At 41.2% G+C, this 22,051-nt stretch overlaps 1 protein-coding gene across 4 annotated transcripts in view; it reads left to right on the top strand.

The window, feature by feature from the left end:
- Positions 1-21,258, top strand: part of MIDEAS (mitotic deacetylase associated SANT domain protein) — a 52,415-nt gene extending 31,157 nt beyond the window's left edge. For all 4 annotated transcript variants that reach the window (XM_074542967.1, XM_074542965.1, XM_074542968.1 and 1 more), the window contains 11 exons: positions 3,257-3,580; positions 4,536-4,881; positions 5,297-5,363; positions 9,599-9,741; positions 10,587-10,690; positions 12,037-12,112; positions 13,240-13,328; positions 14,450-14,599; positions 14,803-14,982; positions 15,379-15,578; positions 16,665-21,258. In XM_074542967.1, the coding sequence (XP_074399068.1) occupies positions 3,257-3,580; positions 4,536-4,881; positions 5,297-5,363; positions 9,599-9,741; positions 10,587-10,690; positions 12,037-12,112; positions 13,240-13,328; positions 14,450-14,599; positions 14,803-14,982; positions 15,379-15,578; positions 16,665-16,869 (1,884 nt within the window). In that variant the 3' untranslated portion in view covers positions 16,870-21,258. The remainder of the gene's footprint in view (positions 1-3,256; positions 3,581-4,535; positions 4,882-5,296; positions 5,364-9,598; positions 9,742-10,586; positions 10,691-12,036; positions 12,113-13,239; positions 13,329-14,449; positions 14,600-14,802; positions 14,983-15,378; positions 15,579-16,664) is intronic.
- Positions 21,259-22,051: the final 793 nt, after the last annotated feature.

The following is a 22,051-nucleotide window of genomic DNA, read 5'->3' as shown; positions in this document are numbered from 1 at the left end:
TGCTTCTTAGGAGGCACACTTTTCCTTGGAAGTTCTCTTGCCAAAGGCTGATGAAATACACATTACATGAGCTGGTTTTACCTAGACTTTTTATGTCTGAGTTGCTATCCAGTCAGACAACAAAGGGAAAGGCATTTTATTGCCCGTTTTGTTCTCATCATCCTTTTTATCCTAGTCTGTCTGTCTCTGTTTTTTCCCCATCTCTTCCTTAGAGGAATGTGCTGTTTGAGGGAAAGAACTAAACTAATAAACAATGAGCTGAACATCCATAGCCTACTCCATCTCTTGGACAGCAGAAACCGAACAGTGACTTGACTTGGTTGATGTTGTCTTCAACCCTTTTTGCTCTAACTCCAGTTGAACCAGCAGATTTGATAAAGAACTGGTAGTATGTAGTAGCATGGTGTATTTGCTCTTACTTTGCCAGCCATTGTGTGATTATATGGCAGAAGGCCTGCAATTTACATTACACTTGGATCACTAACAGAGTGTCAAGAAGAAGCAAATAGAGCATTTAGGAAAAGGCCCTGAGAGATGAAGCAAGAAATTGGCTGTTTGAAGGCATTGCTTGCAGTCTGATTCATAATGTAAAGACCAGAGAAGTGTTTTGACAGATGCTCTTTTGTTCTTTGCAGATATGCAAGCATAATGGCACTAGCAGAAGAACTCTTTATGTTTAGATCTCTTCAGGTTTTTAGGACGAGGTTTTGAAAGATGATAAAATTCTTACCAGAGGTCTGATGGATTTTACGTCTTTAAGGTGTTGGATATTGTGTGAGGGAGAAAAAGAAAATATGTTTGCTGAATGAGAGTGGGCTGCTTCTCTTATGAGTGTCTTTCTGTTAAAAACAACCTAGAAGCCTTCTCTGCATAGGTTATCTGAAGAGTGTGTGGAATGCCATGGAGTTAAATTATTCATTGGAAAAGATATAATTCATAATTTGAACCAGTTTTTTGAACATCCCAGTCTAGGTATGTGTACCTTATGCAAAAATAATATTGTGGACATCAATATCTGTCTGCATGCCGTGTCACGACTGACATTTTGGAACAGGCCTGTGGCTGCCTTTTTTCAGGTGATGCAAGCTTGTTGCTGCCTACAGGCTGCAGTACATTCTCAACTCCTTAATTGTTTCAGTATGACTTGTTGTCTTCTATAAGAACAGAAAACTTTTCTCAAACCTTAATGCTTTTCTTAAAGGGTGTCTGAATTTAAATATTCCTGTATGGAAGGAAGACATTTTTGCTTACCTAGCTGCTTTCCCCTGGCACAGGACAGAGCACCAGCAGCTACAAACAAAAGGAAGAAAAAAGTTTTGTTTGCAGAATTGTAGTTCTGGTCTTGCCTCTTTCATGGACAGGCTTTGGTTTGACTGCAGACAGAAGCTGCCTCTCCTTGATGCAGATGATGCAGAATGATAGCAGAAAGCACTGTGTGGGCAGGTGTTTTTAAAAGGCTGATGTGGTTTCTATTCAGATCACAGATGTGGCCTTGGAACAGTTCTTGCAGCTATTGTAGTTGGGTTTTTCTGTGAATTCTAAGATTTTTAGAAACAGCTTGAGGGATAGACAGGATCGATGCCAGGATGTCTGATGGGTTTCTGTGGATTTCCTGGAGAACTCTAGATGACTAGTTCATACCTCATTATTTATGCAAGAGTCTAAATGAAAGTGCCACGTGTTGCACTTGCTGAAGTGATCCAGCAGCCCTCCTGCCGCAAATTCTGCAACAGGGATTCTGAGGTAGCCAAAAATCCCTTAGTAGGTCCCATCCTTTCTGCTTACCTCTGAGAATAATCAAACAGCTGAGAATCTGTTTAGGGATCTGAAGCAAAAGGCTTAATTCCAAAATTAGTCGTGCCTCTTGCAAACATTAGGTATGTGTGAACTTCTGCGATCAGAAATGCTGTAGTGTGGACCAGAACATCTTTAAGGATGTCTCAACTATTTATATTAAGTCACTACTGGTGTTTTTTCTCTATCTGTGCTACTATTCAGGTCTCCTGTTCTTGTTTTGGCTTGGAGGGGTCAACTTTCCCATCTCTGAGGAGGAGTGCTTTGCTGGTTGCCCCCCAGTTTTGAAAATAAAAGGAGCATGGTAAACCAATCATAAAGCCAGAGGAAAGTGACACTTTTGGGTGACTATGGCACTTTTGAGTTGCCATAATTTCCTTCTTGTAGTCAGCAAATTAGTTCATGTCTCTTGACCTACAGATGTCTGTGTAGCACCCAGGAAGTACCTGAAATTTTTAGATTGGTCAGAATTGGTGCCTTTTCACACATTCACATTGTCATTATGTGCTGCTGTACCCAGAAAGTGGTGGAGGAAAGCTACAAAAATTTACAGGAACCCCTTTCTGTCTAGAGTCAGTGGACTCCAGTGATGTCTGTCAGCACGGTGAACATGATGAATGCCCTCCAAACCCAAAATTGGTAGTTTTATGGGAAAGTACAGGAGTCTGTCACCAGCCTGAAGTGAGGGCAGGTCCTCAGACCTCATTAATTTCTCCTGAGGCTTACTCTGGGACAATGGATGCCACTTGTGACTTTACAAGTGTGTGTTCCATCACTGTGTGGTAGAGGTGTACATTTGCAGTGTCTGTGAAGAAGCAGTCAGACTTGTAAGCTGCAGAGTCAGTTGTGGAATAAACCTTTCTGTGCAACTTAGCCCAACTCTAATAACTGCCTCCTTGAAACGAGGCAGTCCTGGATCTTCTTGATATAGTAGATTTTATGAGCTCAGTCTTGTTATCTGGCTTATTTTGAAGGCTTAATGTTTTCCAGAGTCAGAAAAAAAAAATTAAGAGAAACTAGCTCTGGGTTTAGAGTTTTTTTGTGTGTGAGAGATTTAATTAAGATATTATCACAGTTCAGTCTTCCCTGGAGCAGAAATCCAATATTTGAAATTAATAACCTGCAGCTTTTGATCGTTACTCAAACTGACGAGCTGTTGTCAAAAGCTATAAAGCAGGACACAAATTCATATAGAAAATAAAATGTTAAAACATAGGTAGTGAAACAATTCTTATAAATGACCTATATAAGTGTTCTAGCAGTTGAGACTACAGGCAATCCTCAAGTAATTCTATGAAATTTTAATAACCCTGCGAAATATTCTTTTACCTCCAGTAACACTTCCAAATCCATTTCAGCTTGCAAGTTGCTTTGAGATACTTGATATACACTGAAAGTGAGATGGTATCTCATTTATTGCATAAGTAGTACAGAATTTTTAGGAATCTATTTTTCTTCTCAGGAGCTGGATAATTCAGAGGAGAAGAAGAGTGTGCTAGTAACAGCTCCAGGACCTACTGCAGCTTCAAAGAGTGTTGTGGAATTTGCCAGTTCTTCACCAGCTCCCAAAAAAGCCCGGGAGGACAACAGCCTTGTGCCTCTTATCATTCCTGTGTCTGTGCCAGTGAGAAAAATTGACTTGCAGAGCCTTGAAAAGGAAAAGTCTGAGGATGGAAAGCTCCAGAAAGGCCAAACAAACGATCGAGCTCCTTGTGAGCGGAAGCCTTCTGTGATAGTCACTCGGAGAAGGTCTAATCGTAATACTAACACGGAGACCTCGAGTCAGGTATGGATGCACTACGAAACCAAAGATGAGGCACATCTGGTCAGTTTAATCACACGGTTTTTAGCCATGAACTTTTCTATTTAAGTAGTCTGATCTCAAGGCTTGAACTTGGAATGTACATAGTCTGGGGATTTTATCATAGTGTTGCCATGTATTTGGGCATTGTTGGCTTTTCATGACCTATAGCTAATGCTAGTAAAGCCAGGCAGTGCCTCACTAAATTCATTAAACAGTGAATAAAGCCAGACAGTAAGACTAGAATAGTTGTCTGTCTGTGTCAAGAGTGCTTTCTTCATACATACATAAAGACCAATAAATTCTAAGTAGTGCACATATCTCTCAATGTAAATAAAATCCAAAGTGAAGATTTATTCTCATGCAATGGAAACTTAGTGAGTTCTGAAGGTCAGTACTTGATTGTTCGCCTGTAGCATGGTAGTGATGAGTGGGTGGGTTGATATTTTTATTTCCCTTCTCCTCTATCCAGAACTACAACAGAATGTTCAGATATCACAGGAATGGCAGGCATCTGGGGAGGTTTCTCTGCATTTAAATGCTTGACCATCTAATAAAATACTGTTATATTGTCTTCTGTTCTCTTACCACTATTTGGTGTCACTGTGTTTCTGTATCAGGGTTGTGGTGTATCTGTACCAGGATTCTGCTGTGCTTTTTTATTCTCTTTTAAAGCTGCCATGAAGGTTGGACCAGATGTACATGAAGTTCTTGTAAAATATAACTTCATAATCACATGAGCTAGAGCTGCTACCCAATGGTTCCATTCCATTCCCTGTGTTCTTCCTCTCACTTTGCCCTTCTGCTAATTGTTGAGACATCCTCCAGCCTTCTATCCAGATTTTAAGCTGCCATGAAAAAGTGTTGTCATCTTACTGAAATTTTTCAGGCAACCTGAGATTTTAAATTAAATTAACAATGCAATTTCTTTTTCTAATAGCATGAAGATGCTGTTCCAAAGGATGAAGCAGAGGGCTTTGCCCGAAAACCAAAGCAGCGGCCAAGACCCGAGCCCCTGTTCATACCACCTAAAGCCGGCACCTTTATTGCCCCGCCTGTTTATTCCAACATTACTCCATATCAGAGCCACTTGCGGTCACCCGTCCGTCTGGCAGACCATCCTTCAGACAGGAACTTTGAGCTACCTCCTTACACTCCTCCGCCCATCCTTAGTCCAGTGAGAGAAGGATCTGGGCTGTATTTTAACGCTATCCTCTCTTCAAGCGGTCATTCGGTTGCGCCTCCAGTGACACCCAAAAGTGGTCACAGAACTCTGCTTCGATCAAGTAAGTTGCATTTTAACTTTCCCTTCTTGTGTAATTTATGATTGTGAACTGTGGCGCATTGGGAGGAACATCATGCCCTTAGGAGGTGTGTTTGTGTGAAACTGGAGCTTCTTCCTGATTGTTTGGGAAGCCAGAATACAGGAAATGCAGTGTTGCTCCATCTAGGCACGGATGTTAAGATGGGTTCACAAGCAACCTGCAACACCCCCTGCTGACGTTCTTAGGAATGAAAAGTCAGTTCCTCTCCCAGGTCAGTATCTGGAGCTGAGGGGAGGAAGGCTCTGGTCATCTGAAACTCCTTTATTTAGCCTGGGGGTACCTTTTTTCGGAGATGGACAGCTCTGATTAGATTTGCAAGCTGTGTGAAAAATAAATCTCAGATGTGAAGCTGAGCAGTTCTTCCTTCTTGTTGCAGATAGTTCAGAAGTTACCCCTCCGATTCTTACGGTAGTGGGGGAAGCCACCCCGGTCAGCATTGAACCGTAAGTAGGCAACAGATTCAGAGTCTCTTAGTAAAAGTGATTCCTTGCTTCCTCCTAAACCTTCAAGCTGCTCCCTGTGTGAATGATGTATCTCTTAGAAGCATTAAAACTATTCCTGTTGGTGGTTCTGAATATAAGTTGTCTTGATTAAAAATTACACCATATGATAAATAGTATTTGGCTGGGTAAATGTAATTCTGGTGACATTAACTGCTTTCTGTTGATGCTCACCTGTCTCTTGGCTGAATTACTGTTAGTTACCTAAAGGGGAATCTGTCCTGTGTTGTTTTATACGAGCTCTTCTTTGTATGCTGTCTGCTTGTTTTAGGGTGGGAAGATGATGCTCCTTTAGAGGAAGGACAGAATGTCCTTGGAAAACTGGGGTTAGCTCTCCCATGGACTGGTCTGGTTGCAGGTGTGTTGTAGCTGCAGCACAGCTGTGAACACTCCACTCTCTCCTGGGCGAGCTCAGCCTGAAAATGCTACGGCCAGTGGCATGTGGGCTGTGTGCCCTGAGCTAATCAGCCTGGCTGGTCTTTAGCTGGCTGTGTGCTGGGAAACAGCAGTAGGGAACACAGTCTGGAGATGTTGAAGCTGGAATTGTGAGCTTAGGCTTGGTGTCAGTCCTGCTAAACCTGAGCAGAGCTGCAAATATCTCTGCACAGCCTTTGCCAGTGCTCTGGGAGTGTTATCAGTTCAAGCTCAGTACTGCAGAACTACAGCAAGGTAGTGTAGTTCCAGTTCATCACTATACCTAATTAATTAACTCCTGCAAAATCTAATCATGGAGATGCATGGCTTGAAAGCACCCATATGGCATAAAAACCCACATGGCTCCACATCTGACTGTGCAGTCAGGAATCTCTGCTCAAACTCTGCAGCATATCCCATAACATTTGAGATATTGGACTCAAAATTTCCCCAGGTAAATACTACCCTTCTTTTGCTTTCATCCAAAATGGTTTGTATTTTAAAAATGGACTGGTGCATTTGCTGACAGTTTTTTTCCTTGCCCTTTTCCCATTCTGCCTTCTTGTTTGAAGGTCAGGTTTTCTGCAGTTGTCACAGCAGCCTGTCCTGAGCAAATGTTGCAATTGTGAATGAATGTAGATATTTCTTGTAACCTTTGCAAACCTCCTCTAGACCAAGCCCATTCATTGAAATAAGCACATTTATTGTTGTATAAATTTATTTTGGAAGTGGCCTAATTAATCTTTTTCCTGTTGGTTCATTTAACGTTAATCCAGGGGAACTTCTTGAACAGATATTTTTTGTGTCCCTCTCAGGTCTCAATCTTTGACCTCTCTGTGGTGCAGTTGTCTTGTGTGTGTTGGCTTAAATTGCTGACGTTACTGATATAAAGTTGGTTGTGATTTTAGTTCTATGTGAAAATTTTCATATTTTCAAATTAATGTTGCTGTTAATTTCAAACTATGGTATCTTAGTAGTGCAAGTTCATTTCCTTTTGCCAAAAGGGAGTTATGTGCAGATTTGTCTAACTGTCATCTTAAGTCTTGCTGAGCAGATGCTTATGGAGGTAAATTGCTTTTAACTTTTAATGACAACAAATTATTAACCTGGTGTCATTTTGTGTTTGGCAGCACTGTTGTGGTCAGTTATGTAGACATGTCTTCCTTAAGGAAAATGTGGCAGGAAGCACTTTTTTTAGAAGAAAAAAATGTTTATTGGCTTTGTAGTCTTGTCAGAAGTTGACTCTAATTTGTGATTACCCAATATAGTAGTCTTAATTGCTTGCCGAGCCTTCTGTTAGTGCTTCTTAAAAGGTTATTTAATTGCAGTGATTTGAAATAGGAAATGTGATAATGAAGGTTAATTCTTTGTGAAATGGTACAATAGGCAGCTGTTGTCACAGATCCTTGTGTCCTGCTGGTTTTGTAGTTCAGCTGCACCAAAGTCTTGGGGTCACTGCTGAAGTAGGCAGCCTTAAATATACCTGTGGTGCATCACTGTGAACTGCCTTCCCAATTCACAGCCTCAGTTCTGGATGTTGTCACACTCAGCTCCCACGGCATCCCAGGAGCACCACTGGTGCTTTCAGGCAAGAGCTCTTTATGTATTCAAGTCTAGACTTCATCAGTAGAGGAACAGAAGAGTAATACAACTTGAATGGATCTCTGGAGATCATCTGGTCCAAGCCCTTGCTCAGAGCAGACCAAATTTAGGTTACCCATGTCAACTCTTGCAGTAGAATTCTGGTTTTATTTGGGCGTTGAAGGTACGAGATGAAATTTTTATTTTTTTCTAGCCCAGAGATGTCATATTCCAAGTTCCGTTTCAAAATGAAAAGCAGCTTTCAAGAAGGCCCACATTCTTTCCCTCCAGATCTTCCAGTTGTCTCTTTCTTTCTCAGAAGTGAGGTCAGAGGAGTCTGTGTCCTGAGACACAGCCTCTCCCAAATTTCCCAGTGCAGTTTTTACTGCAAAAACGCCTTTTTATCTGTTTCCACATGGCAGCAAAGTGTCCGTTTTGAGCAGTCATCCCGTCAAGGGCAGATTATAATCCATAAGCCTTTCCTCCTCTGTGAAACTGCATGCCATAACAGTAAGCAAGACAAATCACAATGAGTAGAAGACTTCACATGAACATTAATCTGCAGTCCATCTCAGTGTGCTCTGCAAGGAGAGCTACTGCTGAGTGGGTGATGAAGTTGGAACAAGTGTATAGGGTAATTAATTCTGCATTGCTTTGTTTACACATGAACTGTTCCCCTTAAGGACATCTGGATCTGCTACAGATGAAAAAAAAAACAGTTTGCAAAATATCTTTTTATGTGTGTTAGAAGTCAGTAATTTTTTTGAACGTGGGCTTTTCCCACACATGACATCTTATGATGCAAGTGTTTTATGACAATACCAAAATGAGGAATTGGGTGGAAAAGGGAATTAAGGTGTTTGCTTCTTCTCCTTCCATACCCATTTCCTCCTGTTTGATAACAGACTCTCTTAGGACTTCAAAAGACCATATTGAAACACTTGCGGGTATCTCTGGATTTTTGTACTGGTTATGTGTTGTTTCAAGGCTTCCTCACTCCTTTTCCAAACTGCTTTTCATAATAGATGTGTGTGTGTCATTTCAGAGGACGAGAAAAGTCTGGAGGTTGGCATTTCTCAGAAGTTTTTGTTATTATTCTTTATTGCACTGTATTATGCTCTTTCTTTGGTAATTGTGCTAGGTGTGGCTAGGCTCAAGCCAAGACTTGAGAATTATAGCAAGCCTTGCCCTGGATGCAGGGAGTTTTACTTTTTTGCAGGGAAGCAACTCCAGAATTGGAGTTTTTTATCATCTTCTGGGCCCTGCCTGATCTGCTCTCTCCAAAAAAGAGCTGCTTTCTCTATACTTTACTATGTCAAGAGCTACCAGTGTGGTTGACTGACATCTGGATGAGGAACACTTTTGCATTAAGTACACAGTAGAACAGTCTTTCACTGGGGGTTCTTACCCACCTCTGTGCACACAATCACACTTGCTAATACAGAGTAGAATCTCTGTGGATGGTCACTTGACTTAAAGCAAATGTAGTGCTCTGTGGGCTGCACATAGTGAAAAATCTGTCTGCTAATTCAGATGTAAAAGTATGAGATTGCTGCTGGAAGGAAAGGGTTTGGGTTTGGTACAAAATGAGCAATACAGGTTTCATATTTTTTGTTTTATATTTTTGGTTTCAGTTGTTAGAAGGAGTACCTGGAATACACCAGCTTGTGTCAAGGTGATAAAGGACCAAATTTTGATCCTGCTTTGAATGGGAAGTTGGACCAGATGGCAGTGTGTAGGTTGGAAAGGACATTTGGAGACTCTGGTTCAGTTGTTGGCTGACAAAATGTTAATACTAAAACAGGCTTACCTGTCTTATGCCTGAGGAGCAAGCTTGCCATAAGAGGACCCTGTATGAGAGCCTCTCCAGAAGTGATGATTGTTGGAAGCCAATCACTGTTCTTTGAGCAGCTATTAGGGGATGCTAATTCAAATACAGTTTCAACCTATGCTGATAAAAAAAAATGGAAGATAAAAAAATGGAAACTGGTAATAGATGTAAAACCTCTCAACTTCTAAGTTACTTATGTAACCTACAACACTGTTGGTGTTATATGCAGGAGCCTGCATTTGTATATGCATTTGTTTCTTCGTTTGGTTCTTCATTAGTGTTTCTAGCAGAGACAGAGACTTCCTGGGTATTGTAAAGATGGCCTGACTGTAACACTTCTCCTTCTCTGCAGGCGAATAAATGTAGGAACTCGCTTTCAAGCAGAAATCCCATCACTCCAAGACAGATCTCTGGCAGAAGCTGATGAACATAAAGCAGAGCTGGTGTGGCAGCCATGGGATGACTTGGAAACCAACAAAGTCACCCAAGAGAATGGTAAGAAGGTGGAAGGCTGTTAAAGAGGGCAGAGTTGTTGCAGTGGTTGTAGGGACTACCACGTATCTACTGTAGGCATAATTAAAAATCTTTTAGAGCTACCATTCAAGTGACATGTTTGAGTGGTCTTGAAAACAGTTTTAGGAGCAAAACTTGTTTATCAGATTGCATGTATGGGGCAAGGGGAAGCTGGTAGGATTCTTTCTTTTAATAGTGAAAAAACTGTGACTGTTGCTTGTGTCAGGCCAAGAGCGGCCTTTTGCTCAGTGAAGCTTCCTTGGTTTTGTTAACATTGAAAACCACACACACTCAACTCCTGTATTTTTGAGGGATGTTCTAGATGTAATAGTATTTCAAAAAAATCAAGTTGTAGACTGAAGTCAGGATGAGGAAGCAGGAGTTGTGGTGGCTAGTAGCAGACCTGGGGAGCTGACTGCTTCTGTTACACATGGGTTGTGTTCTGTATAAATCCTGAAGGGAAGAGGAAGTGGGCAAGCTTGGAAGAAATATTTTTGAATGAGAGAGAAAAAAGAGTTTTGTGAAATGGAAATTCACAATATAAGGGTGGATTCAAGAAATGTGTGAGGTGAAGGGAGGTGGGAAGAGCAGGGAAGAGATTTGAAAGAAATTCCATGTGTAAATAGCACTGCATGACCTTGTAGCCTAATGAGTGCTGGGGTCCAAATTTGACTCAGATAAATTTGCAAGGACATGCAACTTCTCTGAGTTTTACTTTCTGTTATGTCTATTTCTCCTTCAAAAGAGGTAATTAATCATGCCAATGCAATAGGAAACTTCATTTTAATCTTCTTTTCTGATTTTTTTGGGTACCCCTGTGGAAACAGTGGAAAACCTGCTAGCTGCTGCCTGTTCAAGTATTTTTCCTGGGGGTGGAACCAACCAGGAGCTGGCATTGCATTTCTTACATGAAGAAAAGGGAAGCATTCTGGTGAGTCTGCCCCGCTGTTCACCTCAATTGTGGTCAAAGATGTTAAGGCAGCTCAGGTAACCTCTCATTCCTGAGAGGAGAGCCTTGCAAATTCCTTTCAGTGCATCTGGTTCCCATTGTTTGGTGCCCCTTGTACATCCCTGATGTGGGTTCTGACCAATGTACAGTGCCATGTGCACTTACTTTTGTATTTCCAACTTGGACATGTTTGGCTTTTTAACAAACACACTGACAGTCTATCAGGGCAAGTGAGCCAAGACTTCTAAATTAATTTTAGATGTTGTCTTCCTGGAAAGGTTACTGTGTAGAAGGGAAAAATAAGAGACTGGCCCTGAAAGCTGAGTCAGAGGGCAGTGTCTTGCACCTCTTTGTTTTGGTTGATCCATTTGACTTCTCTGTCTGTGTCTGTAGAACAACTGTCCTGCTAATTTTATACCAGTATTGTAAGACATGATGCACTCTCATTATTGCCCTTTGATACCTCTGGGAGGTAATATCAAAGAGCAGAGCAAACAGCAAAGCTTTATCATCTTTTTATAGTTCTATGACTGATTTAGACTGGCATAAATCTGCCCTGTATTCAGGATTATCCCACACTTTTGCCTGGCTGCTTATTTCCCATCCTGTGGCACTGACACTTGTGAGACTGCATGGACTTGCATCAGAGAAGAGATCAAACAAAGTAGTTTTTGTGTCTGTGTGTGTGTTAGGTTTCTGGCAGCCCATTGTTGTGAATGCTGCTGTTGGCGTTAGAGAGGAGCAGGACTGCCTCTGACAGCAGGAACTCGTTGTTCAGGTGGTTTAAACTGCCAGTGGAAGCACGATTCTGTTGTCTCCTTCCTACAGAATTTGAAAGCTTTCTGGTTTAAATGAAAACTAAAAAGCAGCTTGAGAGGTGGGAGTTTTGTGTGTGTCATCTTTCAGTCACGTGACTGCTGATTTATTTTGAAATAATGCTCAGTCAAGTGAGATCAAATTGCAGTTACTTGGATATGTAAAACAGGTGTCATTTAGGGGCAGCATGTTTGGATATGTGTGTAATAGGCCTTTGGTTAATGAGAGGAAACTGATGCAAGGTCTCTATGTATGGAATTAGCTCTCTCCCAGTACCCTGGTGGTTGTGTCAATTCACAGATGTGAAGAGGTGCCAAGAATGTACCACTTGCCTCTGGTACCCAAGATTAGATGGGCAGTCTAGAATGTGATTTTTAAAGTTGTCCCAAGTGGTAAACTGTGCTCTGTTTCTTTTCTGTTAGCTTGCCACAGAAAAGAGGGGATTGACAAATTGATCTTTGTTTTTAATACCCCAAACATTAAAGTAATTCTTTTACTTGTGTTTATCCAAGGGAGCTCTGACCAAACTGCTGTTGAAGAATCCAGTGAGACCACCTACTCACCCTTTGGCAGATTATCACTACACAGGTTTGTGAACCAGAACAACTCTGTGCTGCCTGCTTATATCCTTTTCTGTCACATTACAAGAAGATTAAAAGAGCAGTTCTCTCTTGTAACTCAAATGATGGCTTGCCAGAATTTTTGCTTATGCAAATTAAGACACTTTAAATGTAAGAAACACTGCATCCTTCTGAACATGTGCATGTGTATTGGGATAGGTATGAGTTCTCATTTTCTTTATGGGGAAAAGGGAAGGTAATCCCTTGCACTAAGACAAAGAGAACGTAGAAGGATAGCCAGTATGTACAGGAAAGGCTGTGGTAACCTTAGAATCATAGCCTCTCTGACATGAGTTTCCAGGGTGGAGTTAAGCAGGGGTTTTATGGGAGTAGTTTTCAAGCTTGCTGAAGAAGCCTCAGCCAGCTATGGATACCTGTTAGTGTTTGTTCAAAATTTAAATGCCATAAGCTACCTTTGTCGTCATGCACCTAATTAGAAAATAGTCAGCTGTGTGACACTGATTTCAGTGATCTGGAGAGACCCAAGTCACCTGAAAGATCTGATGTAAAGTGGTAGAGAGATGTCTTAATAGCTGGTACCACAAAGCATAGAAAATACATTTTTGTTACTATGCATTGCTACTGTAGTTGTTGGCAAAGATTAGTTGAAGAATATCTATAAGGAAGGAGGGGATTTGAGAATGTTATTATTAGAGGCAAGGAATATTTGAGGAATACTGGAGATGTAGCAAATCTTCAAGTACAGATTGCTGCTGAAAGAGAAGATCCTGTTCTTCTGCCCCACCATCACCCTACTATAAAATCTTACGACTGGGTCACCACGAAGTGTGTCACTTCACCTTGCTTGGGCAACATCTTAGTTCATCTAATTGAGTAGTTTTTGCAAGCTGAGCTGAGTTAACCTGTGGTGATGAGCACTTGATCTAGCACAAAGGAAGTGTTGGGAGGAGAGCTGGGGTGGAGCAGTAAGGGAGGAGTTAACAGCAGTCTGCAGTTTTGCTGTAGTAGGCTCAAGGAGAGACTGCACCCTCGTGTGTACTGGTCTTGTTTAAGGCAAACATGAAGAAGAGGTATGAAGAAGAGTAAACATTTGAAATTATATGGGTTTTCATTATAACTTACTTTTACCTACAGGATCAGACAAGTGGAAGGTTGCAGAAAAAAAGCTATTCAACAAAGGCATTGCAATCTACAAAAAAGACTTTTTCTTGGTCCAAAAGCTTGTAAGTTACTTTTGTTTGTTTTTATGATACATTTTTACATGTTTGTTGAACATTTTATACAGGAAGTTCAATCTTGATTTTTCTGAAACCTCAGTTTTAGGTCTAGCATTAGGTCCCATACTCAAAAGATTTCAGAGAAATGTCAGCCTCCAGCACAGCATGAAATCTCACCAGAAAGCTAAGCAATCATGTTTGTTTTGTTTAACCCTGGTATTTAAACTGCATTACTTCCACTAGTCCATGCTACAGCTATCTCCTCTGCAGAGCACATTTATAGAGCATTGGCAGTGTTTAGCTTAAATGGCTTGCTGATAAAACTAAAAAGAAACACATCTTTGCCACTGATGGAGACGACCAAAGAAGGATATGAGAATGATGCATCCTTTAGATCTCTCCAGTGTTGTGACAATGATAGGAGAAATGATCACTCCCATGTTTTGATGAGGTATGACTTGTCAGCAAGGGAGAAATCACTGAAGGAGAGTGCAAAACCAGGAACTGCAAACGTATTTACTGAATAAAATCCCCAAAGACATTTAAATTGCAAAAGCTCAGAAGTTGAAAATATGTTCCAAACATTTCAGAGAAATCACTGATGCAGAATATGTAGATGGTCACAAGTCCATGCTGATAACTGTCCACCACCATATGCCTACAAAATGCACACGGCCAAAACGGGAAGGGGCTGCAAACCTTCACTTCCATTTTTGGATTGGTATTCTGGTCTGGTCTTCTTTGAAGTGCTGCTGCAAAATAAAGCTCCTCCATAAAACTGAGAAGCTGCTGTCAAGCCTGATAGTTCCACTGGAACATTTCAGAGGCTAAGAGGTGCATTAAGCTTACAAAGTTCCAGGTTCTGTCACCTTTACATTAACCAGGTTTTCTTTGGAAAGTTTGTCCTCTAGTTCTCAGGGAATAACAGTGGCAGTAGGGGATATGCTGGGGGATGAGGCAGACAGGTGAATATGACACAGAAAAAGAGGCTTGAACAGCAGCTGTAGTGGAATGGAAACTACTAAGGAAAGAAAATACAAAGTATATTTATTGCACCCCTAATAATTATTTATAAATCTTTTTAAAATCATGTAATCCACTGGAGTTTTATGTTTTTTAAACAACAGATAAAAACCAAAACAGTGGCTCAATGTGTAGAATTCTACTACACATACAAAAAACAGGTGAAAATTGGTCGGAATGGGACCTTAATCTTTGGGGACATTGATGGTGCTAATGAGAGATCAATGAAAGATGAAGCTGAAGTTGACATCAAGGTAAGTAATTTCCTAAATTTCTCTCACCTCTTTTGGGCTGTGGTTTGAAGTCTTGTGTGTTGTCTCATTTACTGTTCAAATCAAAAGCACAAACAATCTGGCTTCTCCACAGGAGTCCAGACTCACAAATTTGTGTCCTGTGTCACATAATGTCATTTACCTACAGGCATCAAAATTAACAGTTCCTTTGTCTTCTGGTGAAGAGCTCCCATAGGTTTGCACGTGTTCTTCCTCTCAGAAGGGACATCTTCAGTGAGGAACAGGGGCATGTGGAGGAGGAGGAGGAAGAGGAGGAAGAAGAGGAGGCAGAGGAAGGGTTGGATAACAGAAAGAGGAGTGCCGATGCTCTGAAAGATGAACAAACACTACAAGATGGTGTAATAGTAAGTGCTGCATTGTGCATGTTGTGCTTTCTATGCCACCTTCACTTTGCAAATGGTTTAGAAAACATGTGGGCAGTTCCAGATGCAAAAAGTTTCCATCTCTAACTTTTCTGGAGCAAGAGATTGGGCTGAGGTAGATCAGAGTGTTACTATCAATCAGACTGTAAGCTGTGATGGGAGAACTGGGATGTGTAAGGTGGGAAAATGCAATGCATTCTTTGTGGCTGGTGGACACAGAGGGCCGTGATGAGAAATGTCCTTAAAATAGCCTGAAGATTTTGCCATTAAATATAACCTTTGTCTGGAATGAGTGAAGCACAGGAGCTCAGCCACTGTCTGCCTTCTGATGGTGGGTTTAAGTGTCACTTTGACTCAATTCTTCTCCTCTTTGCAAAGGCCAGCAATACCAATATGAGGAGTCACGAGGCAACTGTCATGGGCAGAATTGGGAGGAAGCCGAGGGAGACAACAGTGAAGCCTCGAAAGCCTTTTACTGCTCCAGTGCAGAGGAAGAAGAGGAAACAGAAGATAAAACCAGATGCTGCCAGTAAAACACAAAACACAGAAAACACATTTCCATGTAAAAAATGTGGCAGGTAAGACCAACTCTGCTTCCAACAATAGTCACAGAATCACAGTAGGGCATCTCCTGTGGGAAACTTTTTCCCAAATGAACTTTCTGTCTTTCTGTATAGGCCATAGACATTGGCAATAGCTCTAATTAATTACTGCCCCACTAATACTTGCAAATTAAGGCTTGTTTTTCTTCAAATGGCATGAGATACCACCTGTATTTCAGCTGTGTACAGTAGTTGGTGTTAAGCTGCACTTTCAGGCAGCTGCTGTGTTGGCCCTCTGTAAAGCTTACATTTTTGCAACAACAAGTTTCTATGTATTTGCTAGATCACATATAAAGAACATGGTATAAACTTAAGAACAGTGGTCTGGAAACACGAGACGTTACCATCATTATTGCAGCAGCTTATTAGGTTTAGTAGGTACATAGTTCATCTGGTTACATTTGCAGCTGTCTTTGCCAGATGTCAAATATATTTGTATTTCCTCACACAGTTTTAGTAGTTTTTGTATGTCTGTTGCCACCAGAATCGAACTGTCAAGAAAATTCCGTTCCCTACATAAGTTGCTTACTCTTGAAATAACAGGACAAGCAGACAAGGCTTCTTAATGATGTCTGAACTACACTTGTGGCGCTTCATGCAAAATCCAAATAGTTAGTGGTGGAGGGTGAAGAACAGATCACAGAAATGTAGAGTCAGAAGGAAAAAGCTCAGGTATTTCGAGCTCTGTGGACAAGGCTCAGGCGTGGCATTGGGCCATCATTTGCCTCACTGCTTATGGTATTGTTGCAGCACAGGGGTATGCCTGAAAACCAGGGCTATGTTAAGGAGCACGTACATAATTCAGATACCAGCACTGCCCTTCTGAATTCACAGCTGAATGAGAAATGGCCACAGTTAGAAAGCTCAGGATCCCCTGCTAGCATTGCACCTTGCTCTCCATGTCCTGAATGGCGTTTGCTGTAGGTGCTCTATCGCAGCGCCTGTGGGAGTTCTGGAGCTGAAGCTCATGAGCTTGAGCCAGAGCAGCAGAAGCTCTTCCAGAGAAGTGTTGAAGGAGGTGTAGGAGAGGCCAGTGCTCATGTCCCCGTGTGCTTTCCTCAGGGTGTTCTACAAGGTGAAGAGCCGCAGTGCTCACATGAAGAGCCACGCGGAGCAGGAGAAGAAGGCGGCGGCGCTGAAGCAGCAGGAGAGGGAGGCGGCAGCGGCGGCGGCCCGCAGCCAGGCCCTGCAGGACGAGAGCAGTGACAGTGGCAGCAGCAGCAGTGGCAGCAGCAGCGCCAGCTCGGATGAAGATGGAGAAATATAGCAGGAGACCAGAAGTGGAGGGAGTAGCAAGGCTGGACCCAACCTCCCTCTCGCTGGTCTCATTTGTTTTTTGCTTGCACTTTTCTTACCTGAACCATCTGGTTTTGGTTTCAGTGCTGCCATTTCCTCATACCACATGTTCCACTTCAACTTGCCAGTACTGAACAAGCCAGAATGGTGGATAACAAGATTTGTTTCAACTTGGATTTTTTTTTAAGACTGATAAGATTCCTATTTATAATGATACTCGAGGTACATAATAGAATGTCACCTGCAGTGGAAGTAAGTTCTCTCAGGTCAGTCAGACCTTTCTTTTTGTTCTTGTCAGGAATTGTGGTAGTAGGACTCTTGGATATAAAGGTTTCCAGACTGGAGCAAGAAAATGAAGCTCTACTTTGAGCTTAAGTGTATCCAGTTACTATGACACTGGTGATTTCCAGTTTTTTTCCTTTCTTAGCAAGTTCTTCTTCTTTTATTCTTTCCTGCCTTTCTTTCTGAGCAGTTATTCAGGCAGACAACAAGTTCTGTGGAAAGATGGTGTGCACTTTTGACTTCTGTTTCACAAAAATGAAAAGTAGGATGAGCAAGACACTCTTCTTCCTTTTGAGAGGAAGTTTTATTTTTCAAACGGAAGCCTGAGGTCAGTTATCTTATGGCATTAAGAACATAGCAAAGGATATGAAAATATCCTGTGTGATAAGAGTAGCCACAGACCTTGCAGGTTGTCTCATCTTGGAAAACAAAATAGTCAGCCTTTGATTAACTTAAAGGATTCTGGGCTTCACAAGTGCAATTTAAAATGAAAATTGCTGGGTTTGAATTTACATAAATGGGAGCAAGTTTGTTTAGTGAAAATGAACCCAGATCTTCTTGTGTGCACCTCAAAAATGGGAGGAATGGAGTCTCATCTCCAGCAGTCATCCCTCTGTGAATGCTTTTACCTCTCAATATCCTCTTCTCTCTTGTAGCAGCCCTCGTTTACTCCTTGAAATTGCCATCATCAGGCTTTTATGGCAGGGCCCTAGTTTCCCAGGCAGTTGCTGTCAGACAGCATGTACAGGAGAAGCTTGTCACCCACTTGCACACCAGTGGCAGGGCAGCGCTGCCTGCTGGGTTGTCCTGCTATGAGCTGTTCTCTTTGCTGAAAGACTGACTCTTCTTCAGAACTGACACAAGCTAGCAGCCCAAAAAGTCTAGCCGCCAAAAGCTGCTGGTGAGAGTTAAGAAGTGGGCCAGGTGACAAATGTTAAGTTCTCACAGGATTGTTCTGTACATCTTTATAGCCCACATTTATCATTATTTTGTAAGGGTGCAGAGAATCACTTGTGCTTCATGGCCAGCTGGTGCCATCCTATGGCCTGGCTGCCCAGCTTCCTCCCTCCACCCAGTGCTTAGGAGCAGCAGTGATCCCCAGCTTCTCGGGTGCTGGCACTGCATCAGACCAGGCTGTAGGAGCTGATCGCTCCTGCCTTCCCCTGCAGGGATCCAAGAGATGTCGTTGTATGTGAGCTACTGAGTGTGCCTGACTGGCAGATTTTTTTAATTTAAATCTTGACCCTTCCAGCTGCTAGATAAATTCCTGGTTAACTATAGAAAGAGGCTGTAACTCCAGCTTGTTGTCTGTCAGTCATCTTGCCCTGTAGTTTTATGCAGCCATGATGGCTTCACTCTTTTGTTTGGGAGGCATTGTATTGTACAACATTTGCTTTGACATATCTATGCCTTTGCATAGAATCCTTTTTCTGAATAGCAGAAACAGTTACTGCTCTTACAAAATCAGGAGGAACATCGTTAAGGACTGCACTCTTTGTAAAGTTGACACTTTCACCTGTAAGTGTTCAATTTTCTGTCAAGATTGTATTTTTCATTCCTATCAAAACTGGGGTTCCTTTCAGCACTTAGATGACTGTTCCATGTTCCTACATTGAATGGATCTTGTTGACTAAGTAAGAAACACATGGCACATTGTGAACTGTTAAAATCATTAAAAAACTGCGAAGAACTAAAAGCTGCTTGTTTAAAAAGAAGCTTAAGCAAATCAGTCTTCCTCTTTAAGATTTCAGTGTTGATTTATATTTTTTTTCTTTTATAAATTGGGGGAAATGCTTGTCTGCCATTATCTTAGGGCCCTTGGAGAGAACAGAAGCTTTAGCACACTGTGTCAGGAGGAAGAGTAGGTGAACCAACTGCTAGCATTATTACAGTCTTCCAAAGGCCAGGTCATTCACTGATTATCCCTACTTTAGGAAACTGATATAATTTTTCCTCTAGTCAAGGACAAGGTGTTGAGGTGCTGGTTAGAACAAATCAGAGTTTTTTCTTTACTTGCATAAAAATGTTGTGTAAATTATGTACTGATTCCAGTACTGCTTGTTTCTGTCCCACCCTGCTGCAGTTTAAGAAGAATGGAATAGGAAAACTGGGCACAGTCTGTTACTGGAAGAAAATCACAAAAGGGCTTTTTTGAGGATAACCTCTGTAACAGCTGTGGGTTAGCAGGGCTGACCACAATCAGGTATATGTGCTAAGTGGCATCAAGTTGGAATGTTTCTGAGCATACTTCCAAATTGCCAGTAGCCCCCAGAAGACTTCTTTTCTGGCATGGTAGTAAGTAAAACAGTTCCTCGAAGTGTCATCTTAAAAGACAAACAAGCAAACCAAGCCTTCTATTCACTGGCTTACAGAAGGAGTTTGGAATTGATCCTGCATTTGAATTAGAGCTTGCCTACTAGCAAAAGTTGGCAGAGAATTGTTTTTTAAAAAAAGAAGAAAACCAAAACCCAAACAACTAACACCCAATTTCTGTGGACAAAGCATTTAAATTGAATTTTTCTAATCTGGAATGAGTTATGCTCCTACTTTTTGTGAGGGAAAAATAACTAGAGTGGCTCTCTACTGCAGCACAGTTAATTAAAGTTTGTTATTCCAGTTGAGATTTAAAAAAACCCATCCCAAACAAACGAAATGCTTCTCAATGTTCTGTTGATATGTCTGTTTTAAAACTCCATGCTCATTATTTCCCATCATTTAAGGGCCTATTGATCAATCCCCATTTAGTGTAAGGGTTTGCTGCTAATGTACAAAAAAAGGCAGAAGAAAGTCATTAATTTGAACAAGGTATCTCTTCAGTTTGAAGAACAAATGGGAACAAATATTTATAGAATGCAATTCTGTACATGTGTACTAATAGGTTTGCCTTTTACAGTGCAGGATCAGGCTTCAGGTGGTCGTACACCCCGCAGTCAGATGGCTGTATTTCAGATCATTACCTGCTTGAGCCTCGATGCCAGCCCTGGGCATCATGGAGATGCAGTGACAGGTCCCTTGCCCTGATCACATACTTCCTTCTGCCTGTGCTCCTGCCTGCCCTTTACAGATAGATTCAGTCTTTCAGGTCTGTGATCTGCATGGGATAGCATCTGAGTTTTGTAAGACTATGTGTGTATGTAATTACTAGATAGATGCATGCACTTGTGATGCAAATCTGATATAGCTGCAGGTGTTTTGCAGTCTAGCTGCGAGAACCACTCTGCATTTTAATTTACTTGATGTTTGTTCTTTTACTGATACAGGTGATGGAATCAGAGAGAACTTGGTTCTGTAAGTTGAAGGCCTACAAAATTTTACTCAGCTGTGCAGGACCATGGCATTTTGCTGGCTAGAAAGAGGGATGTAGCTGCTTAAAGGCAGGACAAAGATAGAAATTCAAAAGCTTAAAGGTAATTAATCTGTTAAACCCATTGTAGATAAAGTCCAATTTAACTAAAAATACTCTGATTTATCACACTGAGGCTTTTAGTCATTTTTATCACTGCAACAAGCTTAGATTAAAATCAACACTTTTCAGAAAAAGTCTTTCTTTAATCACAAATGTGAGCTTTCACACTCTCTGCAGTTACACTCTTGTTAATTCTCTTTCAGGCAGTGGACTAGAAGGTTCCTGCAGATACATACTGTATTTTAAAGAAATGGGAGTAGGAAGGACTATAACCATAGGAGTCTTGCTTTCATACAATGGCACATTTAGTCCAATGCTTACCAGAAACCTTATTCTCATACACATTTTCCCACACAAACTTTCTCCCTGCTTTATCTTCTGATGTATGTCTGGAAGTTTATAAAGCTTTAAAGAGACAGAGAAGTGAGTCTACAAATCATGTTTGATTTCTGGGGGGGCTTGAGTTTCTGTGTAAATTCATCACTTGGGTTCAGCTGCTTTACTTTCCCTCCTTCTCTCCTGTGTCATATGTTAGGAAGACACAAACTTTAAATCCCAAGCTGTCTAAGGATCTTTCTTTCCAAGACTAAGATTCTACTGACAGCTGAGCCTGAAAAAAGCGTTAACTTCTCCAGATTAGAAGACAACATATATTTTTATAGAAATATAATTGTGTATTTTAAAAAAGTTTCCTGCAGCTTATCCACCTGTATTTTTTTCCCTTGTAGCTCAGATTTGATAAAAACTTTTTTGTGTTCATTCTTTTTATGTTCTGTTTTTAAATTTGTAGTCAAAGCTTTGGTGTACTGTACAGGAGCAGTCAGCCTTTGTAATTACTGTATAAATGCTTTATAATAAAGTATATTACTTTTATTTTAACAAATAAGCAGACACTTCCTTTTGTGTGTCTGCTGCCTAGGGCACCTTTTAAAAGACTGTTACATGTTTAAAATGTACATATATAAATATATTTACCTGTTGCTGTACAGTTGTGATAGACTGGACTGAATTTATTTTTTGTGTGCTTTTTTATAAAATATTAATACACTAAAGGAAATCTTTGCAGATGTGATTGTAATGTACTATGTAACTTATTTACTTAATATCCTCTATATATCTAAAAAACCTTTTATTAAATGAGGTTACAAAAACAGTCTCTTAGCTGAGTTTTCGATGGTGTGAGGGAGTGGCCGGGGGCTTGTGCAGGCTGTGATACACAGGAGGCTGTGCCGAGTCCTTCTGGCTGGTCTGCTCTCTCTTCCTACTCCCCTGTGTTTCCCACAGCAGCTCTGGTGGCTGCTTCTCACCTTCCCCCAAGACTCAAGCCTGCACTGTGTTTTATTTCTTACATCCAAGAAAGTAACTGGCACCTGCCAGGAGCCCCGAGAAATCTGCAGCTCCACCGTTTTACAGGAGTGTTGATGGGATGTGTGTTCCCCTCCAAGCCGGGCATGCTCACAGAAAG

This window comes from Zonotrichia albicollis, chromosome 6 (genome assembly GCF_047830755.1).
Source record: "Zonotrichia albicollis isolate bZonAlb1 chromosome 6, bZonAlb1.hap1, whole genome shotgun sequence".
NCBI classification, from domain to species: Eukaryota; Metazoa; Chordata; class Aves; order Passeriformes; family Passerellidae; genus Zonotrichia; species Zonotrichia albicollis.
The sequence above is the reverse complement of the archived record's forward strand: the minus strand, read 5'-3'. Positions and strand labels throughout refer to the sequence as shown.